General features: G+C 47.9%; 1 protein-coding gene across 1 annotated transcript in view; it reads right to left on the bottom strand.

The window, feature by feature from the left end:
- LOC102852005 (deleted in malignant brain tumors 1 protein-like) overlaps positions 1-24,588 on the bottom strand; it is a 91,180-nt gene that overhangs the window by 1,798 nt on the left and 64,794 nt on the right. Inside the window, exons 23-29 of the mRNA XM_006880143.1 lie at positions 24,268-24,579; positions 21,837-22,151; positions 19,268-19,582; positions 10,058-10,123; positions 5,530-5,841; positions 2,264-2,439; positions 811-1,172 (exon numbers count right to left, since the gene is read on the bottom strand). Coding sequence (XP_006880205.1) covers positions 811-1,172; positions 2,264-2,439; positions 5,530-5,841; positions 10,058-10,123; positions 19,268-19,582; positions 21,837-22,151; positions 24,268-24,579 — 1,858 coding nt within the window. The remainder of the gene's footprint in view (positions 1-810; positions 1,173-2,263; positions 2,440-5,529; positions 5,842-10,057; positions 10,124-19,267; positions 19,583-21,836; positions 22,152-24,267; positions 24,580-24,588) is intronic.

Consider the following 24,588-nt stretch of genomic DNA (forward strand, 5'->3'; position numbering starts at 1 on the left):
CACATAACAACAACAATTTATTTACACTTCACAGATGACAGGTGAGTGCGGGCGTAACTTTCCTATGCGTGGGGAAACCAAACATTTCATGTGGCTTGCTTTACTGCTATCCTCACTTTATTGCGGTGGCCAGAACCAAACCCCCAGTGTCTCCAAGGTCTGCCTGTCTCGGGCAGGAGGGCCGAGTGGACAGAACTGTGCCCCCCTCCTCCTGCGGCCCAGTGCTACTCCCCGTCACACTGTTGGCCTCACCCAGCCCTGGCTCTGCCCCTGTGGGACGTGCCGGGCCTGCTCCTCCCTGGGCTTTGGGGAACAGGCATTTGCCACTGCACCTCTCGTGGGCTCCCCAGCACCGCCGCGACATTGGATTCTGTTGGGTTTTTGTGTTGGTTTTCCTTTCATAAACATTTAGCCCTCTAAGGGACAAACAACTTGCCTGCATCTGGCTTGGCAAGTCTATTGGTCAACCAATGGATTTAGCCGACACCTCCCTTCTGTGCACATGTGTATGGCCGGGCCAGCCGCCAGGTCGAGTGTGAGCCCAACATGCTGAGAGATGGACTGGAAATGGAGAATCCAGTGGGCTGACAGGGAGTCAGGACCCCCAAGGCCAGTGCCCAGAACTCTGTGGGGATCAAGGGAGGTTGTCCAAATGCCCACAGAAGCCCTTGGATGTTGGAGAATAAAGAGAAGGCGAGGGCCCTAACCTGGGGGCATGGTGAGGGCTGTTGGACACAGCAGTCTGATTCAGAATGACCAGGATGACACGTGACTCTGACCGGAAACCGGGGGAAACACTGGTTCTCTTACCCCTGCTGGATCAGCTCGTACTTGACACTGGTGAAGTCCTGGGGGTCTGGAGAAGCCACGCAGCTGTCCACAAAGAGCACCAGGCCGGGGTCATGGCTGTGGAGCGTGGCCTGCAGGAAGACCTCTTTTCTCTGATTGGTGTAGTACGGACTCATGCCCCTCGTGTGATGGGTCGTGGGCGACTCAAGGAATGTGATGGACACGTCATAGCCAACGCTATGAGTGACTCCTCCCGTCGAGGGACCATCCACCTGGCAGGTGAACTTCAGCTGAGGCACCTTGTGGCGCACGATGACTCGGCCAGAGTGGCCCCGAGTTCGGCCTCTGATGTAGTTGGTGTAGCTGCCGGAGCCACGGCTTCCCTGTGAGGACGGGCGGAGAGCTGGTGACCAGAGCCCCGGGCTTCCTGAAGGGCACCTTCCTTTGGAAGCGGAAAGGAGCCAGGCGGAGGAGTGCATAGTGTATCAGACAGCTAACCAAAGGACTGAGGGTCAAGTCCATTAGTAAAGCCACAGGGAGAAGAAAGCCAGTCTCCTCCCATGGTGGTTTACAGCCTACGAGGGTTGCCATGGGTAGGGGTGGATTTGGTGGGATGAAGCTTGGTTTGGGGTTATAAGCAGAGGCCTCTCTTTCACCCTTGTGTGTCTACCTTGCTTGGGGCCAGTTCACAGATTTGCTGGAAGAATCCCAGGCCCGAGTACTGTGTCCTTAACCAAGAATGAGGGCCATCTGGGCAGGAGTTGTGGTGTGGGAGGCTGATGCCAAGTGGGGTTTCCCCGTCTAGAGCTCTCACTCTGTCAGACTCAACCTACTCCTTCCCTCAAGCATGCTTGCTCCCTTAATTTCTTTTTTAAAATTTTTCTATTAATTTTTGTGTGTGTACCGTCAAACCGGATCTGACTGGTACAGAAGGAAATTACCCCTCCTGTTTTCTTAATTTCAATGTCATTGTTTTGTGAAATAGGCAGGTGGTTGGGAACATTAAATAGAGCTGTATATATTTCAGTGTATGTAAACATCTGGATCTTTGCTTTCTAGATTGAAAACGATAGCTAGCCAACTGGCTAGAAGCCAGCAGTCAGAGAATCTGTTCTCTCCTGGCCTCAGTGCCATAACCTGGACTTAGGAGGGGTGCACTTATGTTGAGGAAAGAAACGTGGAGTGGGAAATGCTTTGGTTTGGGAAGTAAGAGAAAATACCATTCATCCCTCCACCTACCAATCCATCAATATCAACACTGGTTACGGTGACAGAAGCTTCAAGTCATCTCCCAAATGAAGGAAAGACTATTCCGGGCAGACTGAGCTGCTCCAGGCGTCACTGACTCAAACGAGGTCCTGGCCCACTCCTTCCCTCTCTCTCTCCCCAAGTGTTCAGGCGGTGGTTGAATGTGCCAACCCCTGTCCCTGAGTTCGAGGCACAGGTGGTTATCACCACCTTGCCGACTCCATACCTGCCAGATGGTGCCACAACGGCCATAGGGAATGTTGAAGATCAAGTAGCGCCCTGTGATGTGAGGGCGGCACAGCTCGTCATTTACGTGGACGTCCCAGGAGGAGTAGCCCAGCCTCCGGAGATAGCCGCGGTCGATGACGGCTCGGAAGAGGTTAGGCAGGCAGGAGAGCTGGGCTGCGGGAGGAGGAGGAGGAGGGTGAGACCCCCCCACGAAGGACCCTAGTCCCTGGACATGTAGGTCAGGGGTGTGTGTGTGTGGGTGTTTACTTTATCCAGGACCAGGAACAGTGACCGGCTAGGGCTGGCTCTGCTCTTATCGCCCTACTCACAACTTGATTTTTTAAAAAATATCTTTCTTCTCAAAAAAGACTTTGGGGGAACGCTGCAACTTTGGGGAGCCCCAACCCACAGCACACATTCCAAGGGCAGAAGCCAGTATTCAACTAAGGAGTTAAGAACAGCTCATTTTCCATGTTGAGAATCCCTGAGGCGGGGCCTTTGCATGAGACTGAATTCAATCAACATTGTCAACACTGACCCACATACGGTGACCCTGTAGGACACACTGCAACTGTCCAAATGATTTCCAAATCGGTAATCTTTGCAGGAGCAGAACCCGATACCCTTTTCCTACAGGATAGCTGGTGGGTTGACCCACCAATCATTTTGTTAGCAGTCTAATATTATAGCCATAGTGCTACAGGCTTCTCATGAGCAATAATCTGGAAAAGGACAGTGGAAGCAAAGTGGGAGGTAGCATGAGTGCAAAGGGGTCTCTCCTCCAACCTCCTGAAGCCTGATGAACCCCAGAGGTCCTAGGGGAAACTCAGCCTGTTCTTTGTTTCCCAGGCTGCTCTCCCTTTGAACCACCTCAGATCCTAGAAGGGGAGAAGAATTTACCATTGTCCTTGGGCACCACAGAATCAGCTGGACCTGGGAGGAGAGACACACGAGCGGATGTTAACCGTGCTCAGCACTGAAAGGCCACAGTGCTGGCCCTGAGAAGTGGGGGGAAGCTCAGTAGGTTTGGCTACTAAAATCAGAGTATGATGACACGGAGTAACCCCAGGAGAGAGGATCTTGGGCTTCCTGGTGGAGCCAAAGGGAGGGGAGCTGGATTGTGCAGAGCTGAGAATACAGGTAGCATCTGCACCAGGGTTTGTTGAAGCAAGAGAACAGCAAACTCAGGGGGGTTTGCAGGTACACTCACTCCATGAATCTGGCTGCGTTCCCTCCTGTGCTCCTGGCCCTGATGGCATGTAAGGTTGGGGAAGATGTAGTTCATCTGTCAAAGGCTTCCCCAGCCCAGGTATAGATCAGGCCAGTAACTTGGGGCCAATGACCGACTCAGGAAGCCTGGTTGGAGAGATCCTCTCAACCTCGTTTTTGTTATGATGTGCTATCCAGTCAGTCAACTCATAACTGACCCTCCAGCAGGTTTTCACACAGGACAAAACTGCCTATCTTTCCCTCACAGAGCAGCTGGTGTATTTGAACCATGAGCCTTTGGGTTGGCAGTGCAATTCCTTATCACTGTGCTATCAGGGCCCTCTCTAACCTCAGTTATTGTTGTTGAGTGCTGACAAGTCAGAACTGACTCATAGTTGACCCTCCAGTGGGTTCCAGTGGGTTTCAGAGGCAGTAAGTTGTATGTGAGGAGACTGCCCATCTCTTTAGACGCCCCTAATACTGGTGCCTCGGACACTTATACCCAATGAAAAGGAAGCCCCTTGGTTCACATCCAAGAAGGGAAAAGAAATTACCTTTTTGAGTGAGTTCCCTGATGGCATCTGGGGGGGCTGAAAGTGCAAACAGACACAGTAGCATGAGAATCTGGGAGGTGAGGACCCCAGGAACCCCTCTCTTTGCATGATTAATGGTGGTCTTAATGCTGGCCTTTTGTCTTAAACACTGAGAGCATTTCTGTTGGAGCTTCATTTCTATGCAACACAGTTCCTATTCACTCCTACTGAAAGAAAAAAGTGATGGCAGCAATGTCTTTGATGTAACTGTAGAAAACTGGAAATGGAACAGACAAGACTCCATTGAATGTATGTGGTCACCGTATCTTAGAATCTGGCCAATCTTTGGATTTGTGCAGATGGATTTGAGGAAACATGACTCCACGTGTGTGGTCAGCCTGTGGAACTCAGGAAGCCAAGACACCCAGAGGCTGGTAAGACAAAGCATTCCAGGGAAGGATCAGGTCAAATTCCGGATCAAATCTCTGACTTCCAAAGAATGGGGCGAGGTAAAGGAGCATGTCTACCCAGAGCTGTGCCCTGATGCCCTTGTCAGAGACTGAGACGTGGGCTTGACAAACTGTCGTCTGACAGAAGCAACTTCACCTCCCGGAGTAATTGTACAATGCTGTCACAGGAGCCTTGGTGGCTCAACTTTTAAAGTACTTGGCTGCCAAGCAATCAACCATTTGCTCTGTAGGGGAAGAATGTGGCAGAAGCCCCACTGTTTGAGCACATAATCCTTCAGTTGTATTTCACAACAAAAAATTGTACTATATTGGAATTAGGCAATGCTGATTAACAAAATCTCAAGCATATGTAATACAAATATTCACTATGAAGTTCTTTCAACTCTACTGTAAATAAGTTGCCGTCAAGTCCGCTTGGATTCAAGGTCAACCTGGGTGCCTCGGGGTGGAAGTACATTTGAGGTTATCAATAGCCGAGTTCTCAGGAGATCTCCAGGCCTTTATTCTGGGGTGCCTTTAACTTGTTGTTGTTGTGTACCAGTCAGAACCAACCCCTGGTGACCCCTGGTGGGTTTTCAGACGCAGTTGATCACTTCATTGCCCATCCTTCCAGGGAGCAGCTGGGTGGTCTTGAATCACATACCTTTGAGATTGCAGAGCAATTTCTTACCACTAGGCCACCAGAGCTCCCAACTTCTCCTTATCCTCAAACTCAGAACTGTCAGATAAGAACCAGTTCACCACGACCTTTGAGTTTGCTTTTGGAGGCCGTAAACTGCATGAGAGAAGACTCCCCCTCTTTTCCCTGCAGACCCTGGGGGAGGATTTGAACGGCCAGAGAAGCTGGCTTTTGGGCAGCAGCATAGCTCCCTGCAGGCCATGCCACCATCCAGGAAGTCCTTATAAAATATGACCTAAGCGTTTCTTTTGTGACTCTTGGATCTGTGACCATGGGCCTTGGGATTGTGAACTTGGACCTTGGAATGCTTGGAGTCTGCTTAATTAGGGGTCCCCGTCCCAGGGCCAGAGCATGACTGGTGGGGGGCTGATACCTGCGCAGACCACGCCCGCGTCCTCGCTGTGGCGGCAGTTGTGGCGCGCCCAGCCCGCGTGGGCGCAGCGCTCCAGTGTGTCCTCGTGCCCCCTGCAGTGCACATCGTCCAGCAGGATGGGCCCTGAACCCCGGCCGAAGTGGCCGTGCCCCGGAGCACCCAGTGCCCGGCCACAGCCCAGCAGGCGGCACACCAGCTGGGCATTCTTGATGTTCCAGTTGTCGTCACACACTGTGCCCCACACGCCCTGGTGCCGCACCTCCACGCGGCCTTGGCACCGGCTCCGCCCATCCACCAGGCGCAGGGGCAGGTCTGCGAGAGGCGAGAGAAAGATCCAGGTGAGAAGAGACCCTTTGGCTGGATTTCTGAAGTGTCGTTTGCTATGTGCTACAGAAACAATCAGCACTGGGGTGCATTCCACACGAGGGTGCTGTGAATTGAAGGGGCGCCCAACAACCACTTATGGAGAGATGTTTGCATGGGGTGTCTGAGCAAAGGTCTTCCGAGGTTGGAGCCAGACAGACTTCTGTTACCAAGGAGAAAACATGAGGCTATAAATCTTTTTTTTTTTTAATGAGGCTGTAAATCTTCTTTTTTCTTTTAAATTGGTTTGCTGACAAAGTTTGTGTACATCGTGTTTCACACTATTCATACAATCATCCCCATGCATTATGTGTTATAAACTTAATCCCCACTGATAAATCTTCACAGCAGCTGACTGCCACTTCTTTCTCCCAAGGAGCAGCTGGTGGGTTCAAACTGTTGACCTTTTGGTTAACAGTAGAGTGCCTTAACCATAGGACCACCAGGGCTCCTCTCAAATGTAAATGTATCTGTCTTCAAGATTCCCTGAGAAGAATGTTAATATGAGGAGCTACCACTTTCAGGGCATTTGTGTAGATGAGATTGTGCACTGTCCCACACAGAGGGGAACGCACACATTTGTGTCTGTACATGTATGTCAAGAATTTGTGAAAGTTTTCTGTAAAGAATAAATTTGATTGTGAGATAAATAGGCAGCACATTTTTAGAGAGAATAAATTAGTGAAACAAAATTTACCAGGTAAAGGAGCCATTTCTGCACCAACTGAAAGAGTAACTGTAAGAAAGGGAAAAAAACCAGACATTAAAACCACTGCCTTCGGGGTTGGGGGAGACTGAGAAAGATGGGATAAATAATGTATACTGTATTGAAACAGATGAGGGGGGAAAACTGTTTAAAAGGGATATTTGATTACATATGATATGTGATTACATATTATTGTCACAAAAGGAGTCCAGAACGAAGGCTGCATAGTGGAGTGGACTTGAGGGGAGGGATTGTAAAATAATGAAAGAATTTTTCTTTTACTTTCCAAAGAAAAGAGCAAATGGGGGGTGGGGAGTAATGGCGGTTGGGCAGGGAGAAAAGTGCAACAATGAATGAATGGAAATCCAAAGTCTCTGTAAACTTTCATTAAAATTTATAATAAAATTTTTAAAAAGATCAAAACAAACAAGCAAACAAAACCACCACCAAACCACTGCCTTCTATTGGTGGGGCAAGAATGTGGAGAAGGCTCGCAGTGATGGTTGAATGACACAATGAGTGTCATTAACTCACAGAATTGGACACGTAAAGACTGTTGAACTGGTAACTGTCCTGCTCTATCTATCTATCTATCTACATATATATATTTAAAATATTTAAAGTGTTTATAGTCAAAACTGAAAAAGAAATAAATGTTTTCCTAATTTCACGCATCAATAATTTATGCTTCTGCTTTGGTTTGGGCACAGAAATACTGTCCATCAAATGTCATTTTCCTGGCAACAACATTTGACAAGTGATATGTTTTGTTGATTGCAAGTAAGTAAGTAAGTAAGTAAGTAAGTAAGTAAGTAAATGAATGAATGAATAAATAATAAAAAGAATTTGTTAAATGATCAGAAAACAATCCTTAGAAATATACTGACATTCTGTGAGGAAGAATAAAAAAGGACCCAGATACTAGATGCTTTCTGTGGAAATATCTGTGGATGGCAAATGGAACCTGGAGGGCTCCTTGCTGCCCTCTTTCGTCTTGCCCTGGACGTGTGCCATACCTGCAGTGAGCTTCAGTGAAAGTGAGAAGAAGAAACCCAAGCCATCAAGAAATACTTTCAAATAAGAGAAAGATCATATCTGAAAAGTGTGATTTCATCTTAAAAAATGCACAGAGAAGGTAAGCTAGGAAAATGAACAATCTCTCAATAAGTGACTGTCACATTGCTGTTAGAACTGCCTCCTAGCTGACTCTCCAGGGGGTTTTCAGGGCTGTGACTCATGCAGGAGGAGAGGGCCCGTTGGTCTCCTGGGGAATGGCTTGTGGACAAGAACAGCTAGAGAGGTGTGACCTTTGAGTTGGCTGTGGACTACACCACAGCGCTCGCAGTTAGAGAGGTGGGGAGTGGAAATGGTCTTGAAACTGTGTTAATCCAGCCACAAGCGTCTCATTACCTGGTAATGCTGTAACTTTTGTTGGAACGGGATCTGTGGCTACAGAAACAAAACATAAGACATTTGTGAAAACTCAGTGCTGTTGGCTAGAGTCCAATTCTCGGTGACCCCATGTGTGACATGATCTTATTTCTATGTCCAGGAAAACCTTTCAATTCCCAAGTACCTTTCTCCCATGTAAAAAGAGACTGTGCTGTAACTATCTCAGAGGCTGTTGAGAGATTCTTTGAGGTTGTAAGGTGCTCACAGCAGCACTGTGAGCAAATGCTTCACAAATGTCGGTCCCGGTCCCACCAGCACCACCGCCATCACCACCACTGCCATCACCACCAGCATCACCTTTGTGTTCCTCTTGTCCTTGTTCTGCTGCTGCTGCTTCCTCTCTGTCTCCATCTCCTCCTCCCTCTTCTTCTTGTCCTTCCTCTCCATCTTTCCCTATCTTTCCTTTTACTTCTTCATTTTCTCTTCTGTCTCCATCATCATCTCCTTCATCCTCCTCCTCCTCCTCCTCTCCTGCTTTTCCTCCTCCTCCTTCCTCCTCTGGACTTTCTCCTTCTCTTCCTCCTCCAGCTGTTTCTTCTCCTTCTGCTTCCTCTTCTTCACTTTCTCCTCCAGCTGTTTCTCCTTCTCCCACTTCCTCTTCTTCACTCTCTCCTTCCTCTCCTCCTGCTTTTTCTCTTCCTGCTTCCTCTCCCTCTTCTTTGCTTTCTCCTTCTCCTTCCCCTCCCCCTCCCCCTCCAGCTGTTTCTTCTCCTTTCACTTCCTCCTCTTCACTTTCTCCTCCTTCTCCCCCAGCTGTTTCTTCTCCTTCTTCCTCTTCTCCTTTTTCGACCTTTTCTCTCCCTTCTTCCTCTCCCTCTTCAGTGCTTTCCTCCTCGTTTCTGCCTCCTTCCTCTTCTGTACTTTCTTCTTCTCCTCCCTCAACTGTTTCTTCTCCCACTTCCTCCTCTTCACTGTCTCCTCTTCCTCCTTCCTTTTCTCTTCCCCCTTCCTCCCCTTCTCTTTTGCTTTCGTCTTCTTCTCCAGCTGTTTCCTCTCCTGATTCTACGTCTCCTTCACTGTCTCCTCCTCCTGCTGCCTTTCCTCTTCCTCCTTCCTCTTCTGAACTTTCTCCTTCCCCTTCTCCTCCAGCACTTTCTCCTTCTTCTTCACTCTCTCCTTCTCCCTCAGCTGTTTCTTCTTCCTCTTTTTCTCCTTTTTCAACCTTTTCTCTCCCTTCTTCCTCTCCCTCTTCAGTGCTTTCCTCCTCTTCTCCTGCCCCACCTCCTTCCTCTCCCTCTCTTCCTGCCATTTCTCCTCCTTCTTCCTCTTCTGAACTTTCTCCTTCCCCTTCTCCTCCAGCACTTTCTCTTTCTCCTCCTTCTTCACTCTTTCCTCCTTCTCCCTCAGCTGTTTCTTCTTCCTCTTTTTCTCCCTTTTTGACCTTTTCTCTCCCTTCTTCCTCTCCCTCTTCAGTGCTTTCCTCCTCTTCTCCTGCCCCACCTCCTTCCTCTCCCTCTCTTCCTGCCATTTCTCTTCCTTCTTCCTCTTCTGTACTTTGTCCTTCCCCTCCTTCTCCAGCTGTTTCCTCTCCTGATTCCACGTCTCCTTCATCGTCTCCTCCTCCTCCTGCTACCTTTTCGCCTCCTCCTTCCTCTTCTGAACTTTCTCCTTCCCCTTCCCCTCCTTCTCCAGCTGTTTCCTCTCCCCCTTCCTCTTCTTCACTGTCTCCTCCTCCTGCCTTTTCTCTTCCTTCTTTTTCTGCTTCTCCTCTCCCTTCTTCTCTGGTACTTTCTCCTCCTTCCTCTAGTTCTCCCCTTCCCTCTCCCTCTTCTTCACTTTCTCCGCCTCCTGCCTGTTCTCTTTCCTCTTCCTCTCCTTCTCTTCCTCCTTCCTCTCCTTCTGCTCTTTCTCTTGTTTTCTCTCCTTCTCCTTCCTCTCCCTCTTCTCCTTCTCCATTCTTTCCTTCTTCCTCTCCTCTTTTTCCTTCATCTTCTTTTGTTTTTCCTTCCTTTTCACTTTCCACTCCTCCTCCCCCTCCTTCTGCTCCATCTCCTTCTCCGTCATCACTGTCGTCGTCGTCGTCGTCGTCATCATCATCATCATCATCATCTCCAGGACGGTTGTCATTTTCTCCTGAGGAAACAAAACATGTTCACCCTTGGTCTGTAAGCCCTTGCTGGATTGGAGGTTTCTTAAAAATGCATCAGGATTACTTCAAAGGACAGGCAGCACACCTGGAGGAGAAGCTCCTTCCGCTGAAGTTGAAGTTGTAACTGCAAATAAAAATAGAACCAAGCTCAAATATAGGTGGAAAGAAAAGGCAGCATTTGGTTTGAACAACAGTGTGTAACAAGTGCTTTGAAGAAATCAATGACTGAAGTAGAAGGGGAATAGGTAGAACCTTCAGGCTAGCAGCCTGGGGTTAGGGTGTGTGTTTGACTTTGCTGGTCTGGGCAGAGGTAAACTGAAGACAATGTGCATGCCTCCCAGCAGGTGGAGGCCTGGCCCCTGCCTGACCTTTCACAAGTATATCTGATCAAGACAAGAACAGCAAGGAGATGTGGTCCCTGGTGGAGGAGCCACTCACTGGTGCATCTACACCTGAACAAGGAGATCATGGAACTTGATGTCTAAAGGACACTAATGTTTTCATTTACACTGGGGTTTATTCTGTGGATAAATGTTCACTTATCACATAGAAGAGAAAGTTGATCATATTTAACATAAGAAATTTGGCAGGTAGAAAACTTTACCTGAAGGACCATCCATTTCTGCAGAGCTTGGGGATGCATCTGTATATGAATAAGATAGAACAGGACGATGAATATTCATTAGTGTGTGCACCATTTCCCGTTGTGTGTGTTATTTCCCATTGAGTTATATTTTGTTGTATGTTGTAAAAAATGTCCATTAAATGATCCCCTGCTTCTCTCCCCTCCCGCCCTCCCTGTCCTCCCTTCTCATTTGATCAGTTATGCACGTCCTGTTCCAGGTTATTACCTGCAACACATATCGTCTACTTGTCCCCGCTGACCCTCCTTGCCCTAGTCCCTTACAGTGTCCATTGTCTGTCCACTGTATTTCTGTTCTCCCTGTCCCACAATCCCAGAAAGCCTCTTATTATAGTGGAGGTCTTAAATTGCACTGGATGTATTTCTTTTTTTTAATTTTTATTATTTTTGTGTGAATGTACTGTCAAATCAGATCTGACTGGTACAGGAGGAGACTGTCCCTCCTTCTCCGGCAGAGCATCTGGTGGATTCGAACCGTGCGCCTCTGGGATTGTAGTTGCAGCTCCTTGCCACTAGGCCACCAGAGCTCCTCCTGGATGTATTTCTTAAATACACTTGTTATTGTTTGTTGTGGTTGAGTTGACTCCAACTCACAGCCACCCCATATAGAGAATAGTACAACTGTTCAAAGGGTTTTCAAGCCTTCAACCTTTAAGAAGCGATCACCAGGCTTATCTTCTGAGGCACCTCTGAGTAAGTTTGAACTGCCAACCTTTAGGCTAGCAGTAGTTGGATGCTCAATCATTCGTGCCACGCAAGAGAAATTAGTCATGTTAAACAGCAGAATGGGACAATCTTTACCAGATGTCAAGGTCACTTCTGCTGAGGTTGAAGTGGTATCTGTGGTTATAGATAAAGAGAAAATACCTAAGAACTAGTGCACAAGATTCTTCACCCTGCTATGGGATTGGTTCTGACTCCTAGGGATCCTGTGAGACAGAGTGCAACTGCCTGATAGGGCTTCTGAGGCTGTCAGTTTTTATGGAACCAGATTGCCACGCTCCTGTGAAGAGGGTGGTGGGTTTGAACCACCAGTCAGCAGCCCAGTGCTCAGCCCACTTGGGCTTCCAACAAGACTCATAGGTTTTGTTTTTACTGATTCTTATTTTGAGGACATAATTTTCATGTGTCAGCCTAGTTTGCCAAATAGAATTCTCAGCAGGGACACTTAATCAGACCCCACAGAGCATTTTACCTGGAGCAGAGGTCACAGTCGTGGACACTGAAGCTGCAGATGAATAAGAAGGGAAAAGACAGTTGTATTTCGTGTTAGATTCCTAGAAGGTGCAGGAGATGCAAAGGTGGCCATCACAGGTGAGTGAGACTCGCCAGGCAGGACATCTTCCCATGCCTCCAAGCCTCCTCACCTATCTGAGGCTCCAGCTCTCCAGGCCATCCTTGATTCCCCCTTCACAGGTGAAGGGATGGCTTGTTTGAAGGGCAACAGCCCACGGACCTTCTCATTTAGGGGGACTGATCTCTCCTGGATAGTATGAATGAGGGCTTTGCCTGCCCCAGATCTCTCAGTCATTTCCCCTGTGAACTGGAGGGAAGTGTTTGCAGACTAGAACTGTCCGTTTGTGGACTATTCTGAGACCTAGACTGAGGAAGAGAATGGCTAATGGGCTCATCTGTCTCTCCTACTCTTTGTTTTTTTTTGTTTGGTATTTTTTCTTCCTGTTGTTGTGTACCATCGAGTCAGATCTGACTGTTACAGGAGGAAATTGCCCGTCCCTCTCCAGTAGAGCATGTGGTATATTCGAACCATGCACCTTCGGGATTGCAGTGCAGCTTCTTGCCACTAGGCCACCAGAGCTCCCTCGGATTCTCCTACTGTTATCCTCCAGCACCTCTTTGTATGTAACCAAGGCCACATTCTAGTTCTCTATCTGCTGACTCTGGTGTTTTCTTTCTCCATTAGTGTTAATAAAGGTGGACTGATTTTAGCATTTAGGAACACACAGAATTTACCGGTGGGCATATGGGGAGCATTCTCATTGGCCCCACTCCAGCATGCTAGAGGTGAAGCTTCTGAGGCCAGACCTACAATAGGATCTTCAGATAATTCTCGGCATTGTTGACTAGAAGCTCCTCTAGAAGAAGTGGGTTATTATTTTAGTCAACTCTGCAAGTCACGGCCTTGGCCCCGAGCTCAGCATGGGACTAACTTTCACCTAAAGCTGCTTAAATATCTAAACAGGCTCAGTTAAATCTGTCCTGGCCACATCTACTTGTTGGTTTCTGGAGCAAACTCCCTCCATGGTTTCAAGTAGGTGATTATATCAGACCACCAGCAAGTCCAGCTGATGATTAACTATGCATTGATTTTGTGGGCTTGACTATTTGACTGGACTATTTCCCCTTTGGTCTGTATACTTGTCTGCCTTTTCCAGAATTCGTTCCCTTTTGGGAGCTCTTAGTACAATCTTTATGAAGCAACTTAATACAAAAGTATTAAAAGAAAAGGAAGATTGTTAAAGAATTCCTCTCTCTCTCTTGGCTCCATGTTCAGCCAGCTTTATACAGACATAGAAGGTGATCAGTAAGATTTGTGAAGAGCATTTTCCTTAGAATAACCAATCACTTAAGGGTAAAAGAGAGGTATTTCACAAGGAACAGAGCCCAGAAGGCAGGGATGGCTGGGGTAGAGGGACCCATGGAGAGAGCCAGGAAGCAGGAAGGGAGAGGGTAGAAGTACCCATGGACTTAAAAATTACAGGGCAGAGTGATAAGACTGTGATTAAAGTGTGAGTATTGTGATTGATATTATAAAACAAAATGGGTATGAATGGTTGGATGAGAAACCAGTTTGCTTTGTAAATTTTCACTTAAATCACAATAAAAAAAGATTATTAAAGAACCAATGAATTTAACCAGGATGTAAGTGACTATTTCATGAGCTCACCAGAAAACCAAATAATTTATAGCAAGCAAGATGGAATCCAAAATGACATTAAACATACCTGCTGAAGTGCTTATGGCAATAGTTAAAGATGCTAGAAATCAGAAAAGGGAATTAATCAAAACTTAGCAAATGGCACACAAGAATTGTTTTGTCTCTGGAGCACAGGTCCCAGGGTCTTAATTTACTCAGGCAAAGACTAGAGATCGACCAAGTACCTGTCACTGTGCTCGTTATGGGGTAAAACAGTCAACACTGGATAAAACTAGTAAAACAGTCAAGGAGCTAGAGTACTCTCCCTTAAACAGACTGTCTCAAAGGAATGACTGGTAAGTTCAAGTGATCGATCCCACAATAAATGTCCAACTGCACTGCATAGCAAGGATGTGTGATGCTTCTAGGAAGATGACCCCACCAGGCCAGGGAGGACCCTCTCTGTCTCCTGACCTTCTCTGAACCCCACTTCCTGCCTGGCACCGGGTCTGGCCCAGACTAGGCACTCTCCTCAAAGGTTAGATCTTGGTACCACATGTCCACCAGCTGTTTGTACACTGGTCCCACCTGTTGGCCTGACCACACCACCCTGCTGTCCCCTTTGTCTAAGTAGGCGGGACCCTGGGCAGGGGGCATTACCAGATGAGTGAGTTACTTCTGTCCAAGTAGAGCTTTTGCCTAAACATGAAACACAAAAGGATTGTTAATTTTTAAATGTCATTTTGATTACACACAATTCCATTGTTATGATGGCCTCATTCACTACAGATTGTTGTTGAAAGAATTGAAACATGAAGACTAACACCTCCCTCCCCAGAAATCTTATCTACTAAAACTAAAAACACATGAATATTAGAAACGAAAACATTTCCCAAATGAAGCATGCTTCCCAGCCTTTTTAAGCAAAAAATTAGTGAACATATTATAATCTGAATAATTTGGGTTCACTGTGAAGAGTATCTTTGTTGTGGAGAATGTTGAAGCAAACGGGCATTTTTTTGGTGACAATTTATGTCTGGGCTAAATTTTTTTGTGCTCTTTGGCTCCGAGGCTGTCTACTACATTTTCTAGCTCCTCTATCAGGTTTCCGCTTCTAGGTTTTAAACCTCTCCTTAATTTATCTAATTCACAGCCAAGTGAACTCTGGTGGCTTAGAGAGTTGCACTGCCAAGGCAGAGGTATGTGGTTCAAATCCACTAGCTGCTCCGCAGGAGAAAGATGGACAATCTCCTCTCATGTGCTTCACGGCCTCTGAAAGCGTGCCAGAGGGTCAGCTGTGGACTGGTTCCGACTCTGTGGTTTTTAGCAACAGTCAGGGTGGCAGAGTGCTCAAACTGCTTGGCTGGTCTATGAAGGGTCGATGGTTCTAAAGCAATAGCTGCTCCATGGGAGAGACTCAGCTTCTGTAAAGATCTGCAGCCTTGGAAACCCTAGGAAGCAGTTTTACTTGACCCAGAGGGATGCTATGAGTCAGGATCTACATGAGGGCAACAGGTTTGTTTTCAGTTTGGAAAGACCAGGTAGTCAGCTTGAGTGTGTGTGTAAGATAATGAGCGTCGGATTCTTGGCGAACAGTCTGTGAATACTCCCAGGCAGGTTTGAGCCCTTAATCTTGAATACTGAGACCTCAGCTTGGAGGCATAGGGGCCCTGCATGTCTAGTTCTGAGTTATCAACAATTTTCCAAGGCATTGTTTTGGCCAGCAGGTGACTCCTGGATAAATAGAGGTCTGATTGTTTATTCTCAGTAGAATTTCAACATAGCAATGCCCCTTGTTGTTGTTATTAGGTGCCGTCGAGTTATAGACAACTCTTAGTGACCCTATGAACGAAAGGCCTGAGCACTGTTCATAGAGTTTACAGAGGCAAGCCATTTCAGAAGTGGATGCCACTCCTGCTTCCAGGATTGTTTTAATCGGGAAGCTCCACCAAACACTGTCCACCATCGGTAACCATTCTCACATTTGATACATCAGTATCACAGTGTTCAGCATCATAGCAACCACGAGTTACCTCTGCACAGCAATGCACAGACCAGTGCTATACCACCTAGAAGAAATGTTTGACAGAAAAACAATTTGAAGCCACAGCCTGCCTTAAACCCTAGGCCAAGCCTCAAGGGCCTCGCTCCCGGGGGGAAGAGCAGTTCTGCACGTCAAACACAAGCCCAAAAAAAGCACTCGACCCCCAAAACTTGCCATTACTTGTGCACATGGACCACCATGTTCAGGCAGCAAGAAGTCACAGAAACCCAAGGTGGAGCCGTCCGGGAAGGACATGGCCGCCTTCTCTCCCCTCTCCCTTTGGGGCTTTAAGCCAAAGCCTGCCTTAAACCCTAGGCCAAGCCTCAAGAGCCTCGCTCCTGGGGGAAGAGCAGTCCTGCACGTCAAACACAAGCTCAGAAAATCAATGCCCCTTAGATATGCAGAAAGGGGAAAAGTTAAAAGAAAACACGTTACCAGTTGTAAGGGTCAAATATGTGGCTGAAACAGAGGTAGGTGCTGTCAAAATAAGAAACAGGTTTAAAGAAAATGGTCATGAAATACCATCCTTGTCAATAGCTTGTTGGTAAATACTTTGAAAAGAAACCTCCCCATTTACCAATCATGTTCCAGACATGTTCGGTATGATTATGTTCTGTCCTTAGTCAATTTCTTGTCCTCTGCTTCATTAAGTCCAGAGAAATAAGTAATGGGGAGGGATACAGAGGTTGGAACTCCAGAGAACTCAGGCCGAGTCCCTTTCAGAAACCCGTGACCATGGACAAGTCTCAGAAACCCTCTTGGGCAACTTGACTCTGTCCTCCAAGGGGAGCTCTGGAGGCCTAGTGGGAAGAAGCTGTGCTGCAAAGGCATATGATCCTAAAGGCCCATAGTTCGAATCCACCAGCTGCTCGGTGCAAGAATCCATCAGCTCTCCTTCCATGCGATTTATTGCCTCTGAAAATCTGCTGGAGGGTCAGCTTTGAGTGGGTTGCAACTTGAAGGCACACAACACCAACAACAGTTCTGTCCTGCAGGGCCACTGTGACTCAAATTGGCTTGAAGCAGTGATTGGGTGCTCCTGGTGTAGGTGGACAAGAGAACTTGCCTGTGGTCACCCAAAGGGCTAAGAATGCTGCCAGGCCTGGATCCCAGGTTCTCTGAGTCCGAGTCCTGGGATGCTGCATTTATACTCAAAAAGTTTTAATGGGCAGAGAGCTCTGAGAAACATTGGGTCATTCCAAAATCAACCTCCACAATAGTCTACGTGTTTCCTATTGCCAAAGGGACCCATTAGAATAGTGAGAGAAGATCTTCACCCTGAAACCTACAGCGTCCCTTTTCAGCAGGAAGTAGCTAAGAGAATACGCCGTCCCCTTTTCCTTATGAATCAGGGTGAAGTCTCTCTCAGAGAGGAGTGATAGGGAATGGCAAAGGACACACTGACCAAGGAGATTAATCAGAACTGGTTTTAACAAGCACTGTGGCAATGGGACAATTAAAACAGGCTTTCAAGGAATATTCAACCTGAATCCTTCTGATCATATAGAGATTTTTGAAAGTATTTCTTTGAGTTTATTATGTTTAATTTGTTTTGTTTGTTTGTGTATGAAGGATGCTCATCTAGATGATAACATAATTATGATAAAAACAAGAGGGGGGGAAATATGGGAAGTCAAGACTAAATATTTGTAATAAACTGAATACTATTTAAAAACAAAACAAAAAACATTGGGTCAACCACACATGGAGAATGGCCCCTGGCTACGGAATTCCTCAGGACCTTTGCTGTCTAGTTGTTGTTGTTGTTATGTGCCGTCGAGTCGCTTGCGACTCATAGCGACCCTATGTACAACAGCCCTAAACTCCGCTCTGTCCTGTGCCAATCGCACTGTCTCTGACACTCCCATCCCGATTAATCCAGTCACTGAATCAATCCACCTCATAGAGGGCCTTCCCCTCCTGCGCGGTCCCTCCACCCTCCCAAGCATGATGTCCTTCTCCAAGGACCGGTCTCTCCTAGTAGGGTGTGAATATTCTAGAGAGGAAGACAGTATCATCCAGGCTTGTTCACTCTCACAGTCTTTTTTTTTTTTTCATTAGCTTATCACTAGGTTAGTGTACTTTACTGTGAAACACACTTAGGAGATGGATACTCTGGTTTTATGGACATTTGCATAGTTTTGTCTTTGATGTCTAAAGTTCTGTGACTATTCAAAAACAAAACACTGAAAATCCAACCATGTGGACACTAAGGAGAGTAGAAGGAAGCTCTTACCATTATAAATGGACCCAGAGACCAAAAAGAAAGGGAACAAACATAGTGTCCTACATATAGGAGTCACGGGATGCCGGGGGCCTGGTGGCGAGGAACTGCACTGCAACCCCTAAATCTACACAAAGTGTGTGCTCAGTGTCTGTTCACCATTTCTCGCCATTAAGTTGGGAGCACTTAGTTTGATCCAGACTTGAGACTTAGCCTCATCTGAAGTTTAACGCTCACTTTGCCCATATGCAAGTCACAACTGACTTAGAAAAAAGCAAACAAATGAACTTACCAGGAGGAATGGTCACTTCTGCGGCTGCGGCTGCAATTGTCAAACAAGCAAACAAAATAAAGTAAGACAAAGTCAAACAAAAATCCCAGCCACATTTCAATGATTCCTCCTGTTTTAAAAGTTGCAGGCTTCAACTACATGAAAATGAGATATATAGTGACCTCTGTAATGTAAAATTAAAAATAAGGCAGCTTTCCTGGGGAAAAGAACGCAGGAGGAAGGGAAAATGCTGCCTGGTTCTAGGAAAAGCGTCATCTCCAAGGGCTGATGAGAGGCTGTTTCAAGAGGGAATGACGAGAAACTACGTTCTAGATGATGACTTACTACGAGCATTCCTACTTTTGAAACTTCAGATTTTCTAAGACTGATTTCTCATTTTCACCAAGTTAGTTTGTTGACACATGAGGTTACCTGAACTATAAAGCTCTAGAAAGTGGTTTCTATCTTGAAGCATATCTGACTCCTGATTCAATATTCATTTACCCTTTTTTTGAAAAAACAAAAAACAAAAAACCCCAACTAATTTAATTGTGTTTTGGGTGAAAGTTTACACAACAAATTAGGTTCCCATTGGACAATGTCTATATATCCAGGGACATCTTAATATTCACAGCATGCCAATATTCTCTTTAATGAACCTATTACACCACCAGTGCCCTCCTGGAACCCAGGGCACAAGGGCAGGTTGTGGGGTTGAGAGGCTTTGCAGACCCAGCTTGTATTATGTATCCTCTGCCCCAATGTATCTCAATTTCTAATAATGGACTCTGAACCTTTTAGAGAAAGTCAGCAAGACCCAATCGAGGGAAAGCCTGGGCCGTGATTCATAAATCAACAATTACAAACTCAGGATCACAACACGTGACGTGCAGTCTATCCCAGGGATGTTGTTCTGTTGAACATGGTTCAGCAAGGGAAGTTGAAAGACTCAATGACAGCTAACAGCAGCAGCACCACCACCGCCAATGTCATTGTTGACATTCATCTATAGCCCCCCCACCCCTAAGAATCAGGACTCTTGTAGCCTCGGGGAACGCCAAGGGCAAGTACCTGCACAAATGACCCCAGCATCTTCGTGGTGGCCACAGTTGTGGATGGAGAAGCCCAGGTGTTCACACTGGCCCAGCGTGCGTTCGCTGCCTTGACACCTCACATCGTCCAGCAGGATGCTTCCCACGCCCTCCCCGAAGTGGCCATGCCCCAGGGCGCTGATGCCCACCCCGCAGTCCAGCTGGCGGCACACAACGTGGGCAGCACTGATGGTCCAGAGGTCATCACACACGGTCCCCCACACGCCGTCGTGGTAGACTTCCACACGCCCTTCGCACCGGCTCCTACCATCCACCAGCCTGATGACAGGTAAGTCTAGGAAGACCCAGAGATGATTGCAATGTGACCAGCTCTCCTGGGAGGCCATTTCCAGGGGGACTTCTCTGTAGTTCTAATATAACCAACCCTGAATTCCGATATCTTAGCAACTCTTGCCTTGTGCTTCCAGGTCAAAAGGAATAAGTCAAATTAGTGCTTAAATAAAAGTGGACTCTGCTGGCTAAGTGTGAAGGACCCGTGCTGTCAACGCAAAGCACTTGGTCAAACCCACCAGCTCCTCTGCGGGAGAAAGATGGGCCACCTCCTCCGAGGGGGCTTACCACCTCTGCGAAGCCACTGGAGGGTCAGCTGTGAGCCGGCACTGACTCCATGGTACATGACCATGGTGATCATAAATGCAGTGGCCAGCTTTTCCAGGCTAATCCTAATTCTGACTATTTTGTCCCCTTGTTTTCATCTTTGGATTTGAAAAGGGGGAATTTCAAAGATGAGAAATATATAGTAGGAGCCAAATCGTGGACTTGATGGGCCACCACACTCAAGTGCGTCTCAGCTAACCTTTCCTGTATTATCACCTTCACCATACACTTGCCTACTGGCCCAGGTTCAAAGTTAGAAACATTCTTCCAGAACCAGAGACTAGGCTGGCAGAAGCTGGGCTTGAAAAGGATGTGGAGGGCAGAGCCTGAGTTTTCTCAGCTGTGAGAAAGGAGCGCGTCTAGGAGAGCCCTGGTGTCACTGGCTGTAACCTCTGGAGTGTCTGCTAGCAAGTGTGTCAGCACCCACAAAGCACCCACGAAACAAAACCAAAAGGATTACCAACTGCAGGAGCCGTTCCCACCGACTCAGGGGCAACCTCAGGAGCTAAAAGAGAAAACCCAAAGTTCCTGTTAGAGGAGATGACCAGGCAAAAGCTGCTCACAGGAAACAAATCTAATGGGCCGATGAATCCACAGCTGTGCAGGGCCCTTGGCTATGGAATATTATAGCAAATGAAACACCACTACGACCTGTGGATTGGCATTTCTCAGGACGTAGCACAAACCAGGAAGCATCTCAACCTTTTCCTCTAGGCTTGGAGAAGCACAGAAGCACCTGGACAGACCGTGACACAAAACAGAAGCATCTACTGGACTTTCCAGGGAGGAACCTTCAGCAGCTACTCAGAAAGAAGATTGGTGGCGGCGACATGGGGTAGTGTGTGATGCCGTTTGAACTCAGTCATTTTCATCTGGAGACCTCTTAACCTGTTCATAGCAGCAAGTATGCTTCAACATTAAAAAGCTGCTGAAAAATTTCAGTAGGAACACCTCGCCCCTGTCCTTATCTTAGGACCTGGACAGGGCAAAGAGTTATGTGCTCAGATACCTAACTGAAATGTCAGCCGTTTGAATGCACCCAGAGTTCCCTCAGAAGAGGTCCTGCCATCTACTTCTGAAAGGTCATGGTCAATGGAAAACCTGTGGAGTGTGACTGAGTCTGAGACACATGGTTGCCTTGAGTGGGAAGGGTTTCAGTGGTAACTCGGCTCACCCCACGTCCACTGTGTCTCTGTCAAGGGTCGGGTGGCCCTGGGCAGTGGCGAACATCAGCAGTGAGGTGAGGAGTCACATTATTTAGTACCACAAAGTAGCAAAATCATTTTTCAGAGTTTTCAGGCAGCTTTTAGTGGATGGCGGTATAAAATTGTCCCTACTTGGAAGCGATTCTCAATGTAGGCAAGCCACAAGATCACGGGAATATTCATTGACAGCTTTTTGTGAAGTAGCTTTATGGAAAAATTGGAAAATCGACACACAGGGAAAGTCTGTTCCTAGGAACAAAAATGCAGTTCATAGCAGGACCCAAGTTCATGGTCGTATCTATGCCCTTCCCTCATATACAGCTGGCCAGGGACTCTCCTCTTTTGGGCCTTGGGTGACCAGTGCCCTGGGTTGGCTGAGACAAGCAGCTGGCTAAAAGTAAGAGAACCCCAGGAAGCTGGGTGTGTTATTCACCCTACCTGAAACTCCAAGCCTTTCCGTGACGGCAGGGCTGGGCTAACCGGGAAGTGTGGGATGTGCCAAACCTGCACTGAGCCAGGCATGTACGGGTGATTGATTTCCCATGGACCTCACCATGCCTTGGGCGTGGTGGGGACAAGTGGGGACAGGGAGGTTGTGTCCCATAGATTGGTGGAATGGGGACTGGACCTGTCTTTGAATGGTACCCTGTCCCTGGGCGATGGGCAGCCTGGTGGTTAGGATCTGCTGTTTGTGATGGAACCCTGGTCCAGGGAGGTGGCAGATACCTGAGCAGATGGCACCAGCATCCTCCTGGTGCCCGCAGTTGTGGACGGACAGGCCGAGGTGTTGGCAGTGCCCAAGGCTGCTCTCATTGCCAGTGCACTGCACATTGTCCAGGAAGATAGGGCCTGAGCCCATGCCAAACAGAGCGTGTCTCGGGGCTGCCAGGGCCTCCCTGCAGCCCAGCTGCCGGCACACCACCTGGGCTGCAGCCAGGCCCCAGAGGTCATCACACACGGTGCCCCACGTGCCGTTGTGGTGGAGCTCCACACGGCCCTCGCACCTGCTCTGCCCGTCGGCCAGCCTCACCTCCGGCAGATCTGCAGGGAAGGAGGCAAGTGTGTGTGAACAGGGACCCCTCCACCCACCGGACCGCCCTTCCATGCACAGGGCTCCGTCCAGCCCTCTGCTTGCTGGCTGGGCATCGCCCCCGGACAAGCTACAGACAGACATGCAGATGAGAAGATGCTGCAGGGTTTTGTATCCAAAATTGAGCACAAACCTGACATTCTATCCTCCCACCCCACTCCGCTGGACAGTCCCAGTATGTGATCCAGGCCACTTGCTGACTTGTGTAAGCTAGGACGAGGGCCGTGACCAGAATGCCTCACTGGCTGTAGATGGCGGGACTTCCGTGTCAGAGAAACAATCACAACATGTAAGAATGAGAAAAGTACCTATCAGGTGGGAAAGGTGTGGACCTTCTCCGGGAGCCGAAGAAGCTGAATGTGGATAAAAAGAAAACAGTCACTTATGTACATCTCAAACAAAGACACAGACGACTGTCCTCTACCTACGCGGTGTGAATGAATATGCTCTGAACAACCACACATGGTCTCTAAGAAAAAAAGATCTTTTTTAAATATGAAAGTGGCTCATGAGCATGTACTTACTAATCTGCTTGTGAATAAGAAAATGAAAGAAATAAAATTCACGGCAGGGCTGTAACAAGACAACCCCACTAGACACTCAACCCCACTAGACACTGGCTCCTGCACCCAGCATCCGTCTCTCACCCAGGTACCCCGGTGAAGCCTCAGGTGAAGGGTCACTCCTGCCACAAGTACACCCCCCAGCCCCTCTCAGCCTCCGTACTGCCACTGTCTCTGACGTACAAGTCACCATGTGAGGCCAAGAGTTGGTGTCTCTGAGTCCTGGGGAGATGCAGCTGTCTTAATCAGATGATACCACATCACCTGTTAACACCCAGATGACCTTTCGACAGAGGGGAGAGAAAGAGCCCTGTGGGCGCCGGTGGGCGGCAGGTTCAGGAGCTCAGGGAATTAATTATGAGAGAAAGTTAAATCTGATGAAGAAGACTCAGTGCAGGCGGGAGTGTATGTGGGGTGGAGTCCCTGCACTAGGCAACTAGTCACCTCTCAGCAAATGAGACGGACGGACATGAACTCACAGGTGCCGGGGTGTCCAGCAGCTGTGGAATCTGTGGAGGAAAAGGAAGCAGGAAGTCGGCTTAATAATAGAAGCCAAGTGCTTTAATTCTTTCGTGATGAATGATTTCTTGTTTTGAATTCTTTTGTTGATACCATATGTTTTTGGTAATGGGTGTAGGAGCTCTGGTGGCCTAATGGCAAGAGCTGCACGGTAATCCCGAAGACACGTGGTTCGAGGCCACCAGTACTCCCCGGGAGAAGGATGGGCAGTCTCCTCCCGTGTGATTAACTGCCTCTGAAAACCCACTGGAAGGTCAGTTATGGGTTGGTTCTGACTCAACGGCGCACAACAACAATGCTGAAATAAAGGATAAGGAGTTTTTGAGCTTATACTGATTTTAATATGATTATGTGGGACATATATGCCCCAAGGGGATTCTGGTAGTTGATTTATGGGGTGGGGTCTGATTTTTCAGATTAATTGCTTTTACCGCCATTACTGTCTTAATTTTATAACTAGTAACCTCTTTATACACCAGATTGAGCGAGACCTCCAAAGTTTTAAGCTCAAAGCAAAACTGCACTGCAGTTAAGCTGATTCTAACTCATGACCACCATCACTGGGCTTTCAAAGCTCATGGGCCTCATCTGTCTTGTGCACAGAGTCTGGTGGATTTGAACCATTCACTGTTTGGTTAGCAGCCAACATGTAACCCACTATGCTGTAAGGGCTCATTGTGTATTAAATAGCTAGTAGTTTTCTCTGGTGGCTTAGTGGTAGGAGTTCCACTGCCGTCCCAAAGGCAGGTGGTTCTAATTTACCAGTCGCTCACAGAAGAGGGATGGGCAGTCTTCTCCAGGGCAATTCAGTTTCTGAAAACCCACTGGCGGGTTGGTTTGAGTCCATTCTGATTCCATGGCATAAAATAACATGGGTTTCAGAGACTGGGATTTGCTGTCTGGGGTGTGGAGATGGTTTACGTCACTGGGGCACTTCACATAGTGACTGCAGGCCTGTGCCTGGCCCAGCAGGCCCTATACTCACCTGAGCAGATGACGCCAGCATCTTCTTGGTGCCCACAGTTATGGGTGGACCAGCCTCCATGTGGGCACTGCTCCAGGGAGGATTCCTTCCCCGTGCAGTTGACGTCATCAAGGAGGATGCTTCCTGCCCCGGGGCTGAAGCTGGCCCCAGGGAGGGCAGACACAGCAAGGCCACAGCCCAGCTGCCTGCAGACCACGTGGGCATCCTCGATGGACCAGTTGTCATCACACACGGTGCCCCAGGTGCCAGCATGGTAGACCTCCACGCGACCCTTGCACCTGCTGGACCCATTCACCAGCCGCAGGCTCAGATCTGGGTGGA

The sequence above is a fragment of the Elephantulus edwardii genome, unplaced genomic scaffold (assembly GCF_000299155.1).
Source record: "Elephantulus edwardii isolate Elephantulus edwardi_28Jun2011 unplaced genomic scaffold, EleEdw1.0 scaffold00006, whole genome shotgun sequence".
NCBI classification, from domain to species: domain Eukaryota; kingdom Metazoa; phylum Chordata; class Mammalia; order Macroscelidea; family Macroscelididae; genus Elephantulus; species Elephantulus edwardii.